Raw genomic sequence first — 9,781 nt, 5'->3', positions numbered from 1 at the left:
CCATTTTCTTTTCCTTTCTTTTTTCTTTTTTGAGACAAAGTTTCACTCTTGTTGCCCAGGCTAGAGTGCAATGGCATAATCTCAGCTCACTGTAACCTCTGCCTCCCAAGTACAAGTGATTCTCCTGCCTCAGCCTCCCAAGCAGCTCGGACTAGAGGCATGCACCACCAGGCCCAGCTAATTTTTTTGTATTTAGTAGAGACAAGGTTACATTTTATTAGTCAGGCTGGTCGCGAACTCCTGACCTCAGGTGATCCGCCCAACTCAGCCTCCCAAAGTGCTGGGATTACAGGCATGCACCACCTCACCCAGCCTACCAGTCCCATTTTCAAAGGTGAGAAGAGGCTTGGCTAGAGCAAGTACTGTGTTCAAAGCAATGCTCTCACTTTCAAGGTCAAGGCATACAGAAAATATTTCCATGGCACACTTAGGGGCACGAATGATATTACTTGCTGAGGCCATCTTCCCTGAGACTAGTGTGATCCCAGATCCTGCCTGGCAACTGGGGGCTGAGGACCCTATTTCTTTCAACCCTGTAACCCACTGTGGCAGCCGTGGGGCACACTAATTGGAAAGCTCTGGTTTAAGGCTACACAGCCCACCTCCCTTGCTGATTTAACCTCAGCAGTACAGGAAACTCCTACAATTGAACAGAGAACCCTTTCTGGTGAGCACTGCTCCTCACTCCCCACTCCTCCTTCCCCTGCCCCACCCTCCCGCTTTCCCTGGGAATTGTATAACTGGGCTACAGCCAGCTGCCAAACCCAGTACTGAGATAGCTTCTTTGACTCAACTTTACGGAGCACATCCACAATGTCCACTCAATGTGCAACCCTGAAACAAATACACAGACTTTATTTATGCACAAATACATTTCCCAGCAAGGACAGAAGTGATTTAAAATCACACAACTTCCCAGGGCAGCTAGTGCCCGTGTACTTCGGACAGCAAAGGGGAAAGTGGCATAGGCTTCTGGGTCGGAGCAGTAAGGCATAAGAAGCTCACCAACAAGGAGCTAGGCAAGAACGAGAAAGAGAACAAGAGGGATCAGAGGAGGAAGAGAAGGATAGGAGACTTTGGGGGAGAAGCAGGAGGCAGCTGAGAGGAAGGGGAGCTGGCCTCAGATCAGATGCAGGGGTGATCATGCCAGACATCCCCAGGCCTCCACTGGTTCAGCTGGGCCTGCTCCAGAGGAAGAAGTTGCAGCGGGAGGAGGGGTCATTAGGAGGACCCCGGGGCCTGGCACACATGTAGAAGCGGCGGCCCAGGTTGGGTCCTGGCTTCTTCACAGTACGCATCACACATGGCTCCCTGTGGCCCCCACAGAGGGGTACGTGCAAAGGCCCCGCCAGCAAAGACTTCCAGAATGAGGTCCGTACTTCCTTCTCATCTTTGGCTTCTGAAGCCTTGGCCTGGCCCTTCACCACTTTGGCCACTGCCTCCTCTTCTGAAGTCTTCGGGGTCATGAGGGCGCTCATCAGTGGCAGGCTAGGCAGCTCTGTGTCAGAAGAGGCTTGGGGACTGCTAGGGGAGGGCTGAAAGTAGCTCTTCAGGTTTTTCTGGCCTCTGCTAGAGCCAAGCTGACTGGGCCGAGGCCTGGTTGAGCGCACGCGGGCTTTGTTTTGGCATGTCTGTACCCGGGTTTGACTGTTACGCTGAGGTGCCGAATGCTCCAACACAGGACCTTGTTCGAGAGGAACTAGGAAGCGAAGGATCTTGAGCTGGGTGCCTGCAAACTCAGGGAGGAAGCGGGTGCACAGAGGTGGGCACTGTTTTGCAGGCACAGAGGACACACTCAAGACTGCACCCACAGGGCAGTGGTCAGAGCCCATCACCTCAGGCAGCAGAAAAGAGGCCTGAAAGGTGTCTATGACCAGGGTCCTGTCCCCCAGCACATAGTCAATCCGGGAGCCATAGTTGAGATGGCGGGCGCCCGTGACTGCTGACCAGCAGGTGAAGGCCCCCTCCTGCTTTGGCTGGAAGCAGCGGTAGCTATCGATGAAGGGCCCTACATGAGAGGCAGACTGGCACCCCAAGTTACTGAGCAAGCTGTCCATCCACTTGCGCCCTGGGTCCTCTTCAAAGCATTCCTAGGCGAGGGGTAAAGGGAATTGGAAAAGAGAGAGACAGAACTAGATACCTAGAACTGGAAGGGACTTAGACTAACTGCTGCATTTTGCAAATAAGAAAATTTGGTTGTCCCAAGACAACTACTGCTTAAGGTTATACACATGCGCCACCATGCCCAGCTAATTTTTTGTATTTGGTAGAGACAGGGTTTCACCATGTTAGGCTGGTCGGGAACTCCTGACCTCCGGAACTGGCAGAGCTGGAATTCTGATTTTCATCCTATTTAAAAGCCCATGCTTATTTTTCCCTCTGCACGAGCTTGAATTTATCTTGCATTGGTCCATCAATGGCAAATCTGAAAGTTTGTTTAATCAAAGCAATTCCCAGAACTGCTTTTCAAAAGAATGGAAAACAGGAAGTTAAAAGTGGTTGTCTCACCAACAGAATGGGAAAAAATTTTTGAAAGTGACCCATCTGACAAGGGGGCAATATCCAGAATCTACAAAGAACTAAAACACATAATAAAAAAAAAAAAAAACATCAAAAAGTGGGTAAAAGGCCGGGCGCGGTGGCTCAAGCCTGTAATCCCAGCACTTTGGGAGGCCAAGGCGGGTGGATCACGAGGTCGAGAGATCGAGACCATCCTGGTCAACATGAAACCCCGTCTCTACTAAAGGTGCAAAAAATTAGCTGGGCATGGTGGCGCATGCCTGTAATCCCAGTTACTCAGGAGGCTGAGGCAGGAGAATTGCCTGAGCCCAGGGGGCAGAGGTTGCAGTGAGCCGAGATCGCGCCATTGCACTCCAGCCTGGGTAACAAGAGTGAAACTCCGTCTCAAAAAAAAAAAAAAAAAAACAAGTGGGCAAAAGATATGAACAGACACTTTTCAAAAGAAGACATTCATGCAGCCAACAAACATATGAAAAAATGCTCCTCATCACTGATCACTAGAGAAATGCAAATCAAAACCACACTGAGATACCATCTCTTGCCAGTTAGAATGGCGATCATTAAAACATCTGGAGACAACAGATGCTGGAGAGGATGTGGAGAAATAGGAACACTTTTACACTGTTTGGTGGGAGTGTAAATTAGTTCAACCCTTGTGGAAGACAGTGTGGCGATTCCTCAAGGATCTAGAAATAGAAATACCATTTGACCTAGCAATCCTATTACTGGGTATACACCCAAAGGATTATAAATCGTTCTATTATAAAGACACATGCACACGTATGTTCACTGCAGCACTGTTTACAATAGCAAAGACCTGGAACCAATGCAAATGCCCATCAATGATAGATTGGATAAATAAAATGTGGCAAATATACACCATGGAATACTAGGCAGCCATAAAAAAAGGATGTGTTCATGTCCTTTGCAGGGACATGGATAAATCTGGAAATCATCATTCTCAGCAAACTAACACAAGAACAGAAAACCAAACACCACATGTTCTCACTCATAGGAAGGTGCTAAATAAGAAGAACACAGGGACACAGAGAGGGAAACATGACACACTGGGGTCTGTTGGGAGGTAGGGGGCTAGAGGAGGAATAGCAGAGGGTGGGGAGACTGGGGAGGGATAACATTGGAAGAAATACCTAAAGTAGGTGATGGAGGGATGGAGGCAGCAAACCACCATGGCATGTGTGTACCTATGTAACAATCCTGCAAGATCTGCACATGTACCCCAGAACTCAAAGTATAATTTAAAAAATTAAATAAATGCAAAAAATTTTTAAATCAACAAAAAAAAAAAGTGGTTGCCTCTATGAAGTAGGGCTGGGGTTAACAGATAGGAAGACCGTCAGCTTCTTCCTTTAAACCCTCTGGCACTATTTGGCTTATCTTGTGTATCAAAGCCCTCAATGACCATCCTTAACTCCTGAGCTGAGGACCTGCAAAGATCCAGGTCTGAATACTTCCTTAGGCTCTGATCCCCAATCCATCATCCATTAGTCCATCCATTCAATCCACCTACCCACCCAGTCATTCAGTGCAACAAACGTTCATGGAATACCTATTAAGTGTCAAGCATGATGCCAGGGACCAAGTAGGAACCTGATCTACTCCTGGGGACCAAGGAGGCTTCCTTTCAAGAAGTGATCTGGAGCTGAGGTGTGGAGGCTGAGCAAGAGTAACCTAGGTGGAGGGTGCTCTTAACTTTAAGACCAGTCTCTGTGCTGGGCCTGTGGAGGAAGCGTGCTGCGTACCCAAAAGACTCGAGGAAAGACCAGACTTGGGACCAGAATACCAGCAGGAAATGACTGCCATAGTCACACAAGCAAGATGACTGACGGTCACTTGGACTAGGGTGGCTGCCAGAGGAGACAGAAGCATGAAATTATGAGGTAATTTGTAGCTAGATTCAACAGTACTTGCCGACTGACTGAACGTGGGAAGTGGGGTAAGAAAGAAAGACGATACTAGCACAATTCCCAGGCTTTAAGTTGAAGCAACCAAGGGAATAATGCTGCCATTTAGAGAAACGACAAGACTAAAAGAGCAAGTCTGGTGGCAAGTGGACACGTTCCGCTATTTTGGAAAGACTGTGTATGTCACCTGAGCTGACACTATCTGTTCTCTTTTCCTGAAGGAGAAAATGAAGGAGGTACACACACTTGAGAGATCTAGGATAGCTCTGGACTAAGTAGAGAAGGCATAAAGGTGTATGATGCTATCAAGGGAATCTGAAAGCACATACTGAATAAATACATAAGAGGAATGAAGCAAGAAGGAACTGAAGGCTCGCACTTTGTAGCATTCTCTCTGCTCCCCACCACACCTTCACCACCATTCTCTCACTTCTGTTCATTTTCCCAGCTGGGAGCCATATCTACATTTATGTAGCTCTTCTGCAAATGAATCAAGGAATATTCCCATGGCCCCTTCTCTGAGCCAAGCTCAGTGCTGAGTGGGACTGTGCCAGCAGGCATCACTGATCCCCCATCATGAGACATGAGGCAAGCCAAGATGAGAGCTGGCTTGTAGATCCTAGGGCAGTGGTTCTCAAGCCTGGCTGCACAGTAAAGTCACACTGGGGGCTTTCAGAACATGCCACTACTCTGGCCCCACACCCAAGAATACTGAGCTCATTGGTCTGGAGTGGTGCTAAGACACTGATATTTTTGTTCTAATATGCAGTTAGGGGTTGAAAACCATGGGCCTAGGGGGACTTAGAGATAAGAGATTCATATAACAAAAAGACAGAAAGGGGGTCATGTCCACCAATTCAGGGCACAGTGAGAAAAGCCAGAATGAGAATAGCTTTTGCAACAGGCAGAAAGGCAACAACCTGCCTAAAGAGGACAAAATGTGTAGGGACACTGAAGATGGAAACAGAGACAGGTCACAGACCAAAAGCCTTGAATACTAGGCCTCCATATTTTCTCTGCATCACAGAGGTAAGAGAGAGGTATTGAAAGCTCACAAGCAAAAAACAGAGTGTATTAAGGAAACGACCAAGGCGATGAGGAATTCACAGTCCTTGAAATCTGACTCCCCAAAAACTCTTCAGCCCCATCTTCTGCCACGCACCTCCCTTCCCATGTCATTAGCAAGAAAGGGACTTGTGGTTCCCCAAACACACAATGCAAATTCTCACCTTGAAACCTTTGCCCATGCTAGAATGCTTTGCTACCTCAAAGCTCTGTTCTACTCATCTTTTAAGATTCAGCCATTTTCAGCTGCCTGTCCTGATGTCTGAGCTCATCTAGGAATCCCATCTCTGAACGCCCGTAGTTTTCTGGGATGCCATCTGTGCCTCTGCGCTGAGAAAACCATCCTATAACCTGCTAGCCATGTGTCTGTAGCCCACCACCATGCTGAGAGTTTCTAGGAACCAAGAGCTGGATCTGACTCCTGAGTCCTCAGTATGGGGCTCAGGGCCAGGCCATGGTCAGAGTCAGTATTGTCGATTGAATGAATGACCAATCCTCAGTACTGTAAGAATAGTATTGCAAACCAAGCTCTACTTTCCCATGAAGGAAGCTGTCCCTGGCCAAAAGCCCAGTGTTGGTTGGCTGGACAAACAGAATCAGTCAGGAGTAGGGCCAGGTACCTAGAGGGAGCCTTACCAGGTTGACCGAATCCCAGTGGTCAATGGGGCGGTGGGCTGTATTCAGGTCACCCAGAATGATCACATGGCTGAAAAACACAATGTGGGATTGTTAGTAGGGGGTGCAGCAGTCCTGGCCCATATACTTTTTCCTGGGCCCAAGAGCTCAGATAGTCTACCTCCTATATTGAGGCTTCCTAGCCAACAGCTACTCATAGCAGCCTACCTCTCCAATCTTACCACAACCTTGCTGCCTTTCACATCTGACCAACCCAACTCTGATCTCCAAAGGTGAGTGTTCCCTGTTTGACATGACTGCCTCACTGATCAGTACCTAATGGGCATTTTTCTTGTCCTTCAAAGCTGAACTCAGATACCAACTCCCCTTGATTGCTCTAACCCACCCTCACTTTCCTGTCCTTCCCTGGAACAAGACTTTCCTTTGCTCCCAGGCACTTTACCATTGTCATCTCATTTCACCCTTAAAACTATTCTGTTGGGTAGAGATTCATATATTCATTTGACAAAAGAGAAAACAGAGGCAAGACTGGCCCTAGGGTTCACAAAGAGCAAGAGCAGGAGCCTGAATACGTGCTCAGAGTACAAAACCCATGTTTGTTCTGAGCAGAGCCTATTCAGGTGGGCATACTGGGGTCTGCAACTATGATGTAAAAGAATTCAGAGACAAAGGGTCCATATCCCTTTCAATGGAGCTTGACACAGGGCTGGGTACTCAGGAGGAACTCAAGGAAGCCTTGCTGCCCAGGCTTGCAGTACCTGCCTGCCGCCAGGAGGGCTTCTGCTCGGATTTGCAGCAAGCGATAGAAGCGCATCTTAAAGACCAGCCGCTCAGGCCTCCCAGGGTCTGCGTGGGGACAGTACACGTTGATTAGGGTCAAGGTCCTCTCCTTTCCTTCCCATGTGCTGGAGAAAAGAAAAGCCCCCAAAAGGAGTCAGTTTGAAACCTCCCCTCCTGTCCCTTCCCCATACCACATGGCTTCCATTTAGTGACTGGGATGGAAAAGAAATGGGTTATAGAGACACAAATGAGCTGGCATGCATGGGACTTGGGGACTGACTATTGGTAAGGCAGGGAGAGGGACATCTAAGGATGACAACCAGGTTATGGTGCTGCTATTCACAAAGACAGAACACCCAGAAAGAGAGCAACATGGTGCGGTGAGTTCAGCACTAAGCTGCTTTTGAGGTGTCTGTAGTAACAGGTGGATCGCCTGGCCAGCCCAGCACTGCGGAGATGGAACTCAAGCCTCAGAGGGGAACATAATTTGCCAGGGTCATGTAGTAAGCAGCCCAGCCAGGACTAAACAAGGAAAGGCAAATTTGGGAACTTCTCCACGGTGCATGTATGTTTATAAGGGAAGCCTTAGAATCTTCACACTCAAAAAGTCACACCAGCAGTGCTCAGTAGCAGGGAGATATGAGCTATTACCGGATCTTGTGCTGTGTGAGGAGGGCCCGGCCCTCACTATCCAGAGCCCGGAGTTCCTCTTGGGTAAACTCATCCATGTTTCCATAGCAACCCACATCTCCATTCTGGGTGGCAAACAGGCCACTCAGGCCTTCTTCAGCAGCCACTGGGGTAGCGCTGTCCTTACAGAAGGTGGCTACACCTGGAAACAGATAGGGTACTCTGAGAAGACCTGGCAGCCAATAGCCTGTTGTACAGCCTGTCCCACTCCAACTGTCCCCACACAGGTCACCTAAGTCATCTTCACAAAGTGTGGCTCTTGGGCAACCTTACTCACACCCTGGAGTCTCACTTCCTGCATCCAAAAAAGCCGTAAGATAATAACGGCTAATGTTCTAAGTTTTTTACATTGATACATGGTGAGTGTTCAAGAAATATTAGCTATTATCACATGGATTAATTCATTTAATCCTTGTAACAGCCCTAGAAGGTAAACATTATCCTCATTTTCTAGCCAAGGAACCTGAGGCACCAAGAGGTAAAGTAACTTGCCAGAGGGTACACAGCTAGGAAATGAGCCGTGATTCAAATCCAGGCCATCTGGCTTCACAGTTCACACAATTAAGTACCACACTACTACTGTACTTCTGAGGTCCAGTAGGATAATTTTATACATAAAAATTATATTTCATGTAACTTACTATTATGCAGCTTTAGCTCTGTAAATTAAATGTCTAAATTTCTTATTACCCTCTCATCAAATATTGGAAACCCTCTTCTCCTATCTGCCACCATCACTAATTTAAAGTCCACAGAAGGCCCCGTTTACCAGAATAGCCACTACGGTTGCGGCTGAAGCTGAAATAGGAGTTATAACCCTCAACGATAGCCAGGGGTTCTGTCAGTGCATCCCCTGGGAGAAAAAAAAAAATGTAAGATTAAGTCAAAAGTAAAACTAGCATGCATGAAACACAAAGGCCTGGAATTACAGTTGTAGGCTAATTCCTTGCACACATCAGAGCCAGAGTTGGGGGTGAAGGAAATGAAGTATCTATGATTAGAGGAGGAGCTAGAAAGATGGGAAAAGCCAGAGAGGAAACTGATAAGAGAATCAGAAGGGGAGGGGAGGGTTAGAGACTATGAAGTAGAGCTTGAGAATTAGGTGGGAGGGGAAAAGAATCAGACCTAAGCCCGGGGGTCTGGACGATGCCAGGGAGCTGGAGGTGGGGATGGACATACGAGAGAGGAAAGTGGGCATCTGAGCTAAGGGTGTGAGGTAAGAGAGAGGGAATTAGGGGATCTGTACTGGGGATGGAGGGAAAAGAAATTAGGGGGATTCTGAGGGAAGATAATAGGGAGAAGAAATAAGAGGACATCTAAGCTTGGGGTGGGAAATGAGGTGGGAATTAGGGACTTTCAGCTGGTGAAAAAAGATGGGGATAAGGGGTATTGGGGTTCTGAGGCAGAGGTGTGAAAAGGAGGAAATTACAAAGACTGAGCTGGGGTCAAAGATGGGATGGGAATTAGAGGATCTGAGCTTGCGGCAAAGATGAAGAATTGGGGGGTTTGACTGGGTGGCGGGGAGATGGACAGCTTATGGAAGGAGGAAATTCAGGGGACTGAATTTGGGGCCGGAGAATGAGTGGGAATCTGACTAGATACGGTGTTTGGAGGAGGAGCTAAAGTTTGCTGAAGTCAGGAGATGGAGTGCAATGAGGGGATCTAGCTAGGGTGGTAATGGGCGTTTAAGGGGGACAGGATCTGGGTGTAAGGGCAGGACTCTAAGAAAAGGAAACTGGGAAAGTAAAATTACATGGTGTAAGAGGCAAAAATTCGTGAAAAGAAAAAGTATGTAGGGATGCTGGAATTCAGAGCGCTCACTGGTCACTTTGGTCTCCTGGAGACAGACGATATCGGCATCCAGCTCGTCCAAAATGCGCCCCACGGCGACGGCGGCACAATTGTTGGGTTCCTGATTTGCCACCCCTTGCAGGGGTCTCCGAATCCCATTGATGTTCCAGCTCACCACACGCAACATCTTAACGGGCTGGGACAGCCGCGCCAAGGTAGGCGCGGGCGAACTGCCTGCTGTTCGGAAGTTGGCTGGACCCGCCTCCCGCGCGCGTTTGCGCAGGCGTTCTCGTGCGTGCCACAAAAGCGTCTGACGTACTGGGACGGGGCTTCAACTTCCTTAGCTCTGATTGGCGGGAGAAGGAAGTGGCGGA

General features: G+C 48.3%; 1 protein-coding gene across 1 annotated transcript; it reads right to left on the bottom strand.

The window, feature by feature from the left end:
- Positions 1-827: 827 nt before the first annotated feature.
- On the bottom strand, positions 828-9,770 carry APEX2 (apurinic/apyrimidinic endodeoxyribonuclease 2). Its single transcript, XM_003943701.4, has 6 exons — positions 9,438-9,770; positions 8,386-8,469; positions 7,578-7,758; positions 6,905-7,051; positions 6,147-6,216; positions 828-2,090 (listed from the first exon to the last, which is right to left on the bottom strand). The coding sequence occupies exons 1-6, from the start codon at positions 9,592-9,594 to the stop codon at positions 1,173-1,175; spliced, it is 1,557 nt and encodes a 518-aa protein (XP_003943750.1). The 5' UTR covers positions 9,595-9,770; the 3' UTR covers positions 828-1,172.
- Between the last annotated feature and the right edge of the window lie 11 nt (positions 9,771-9,781).

This window comes from Saimiri boliviensis, chromosome X, assembly GCF_048565385.1.
Source record: "Saimiri boliviensis isolate mSaiBol1 chromosome X, mSaiBol1.pri, whole genome shotgun sequence".
NCBI classification, from domain to species: Eukaryota; Metazoa; Chordata; class Mammalia; order Primates; family Cebidae; genus Saimiri; species Saimiri boliviensis.
The sequence above is the reverse complement of the archived record's forward strand: the minus strand, read 5'-3'. Positions and strand labels throughout refer to the sequence as shown.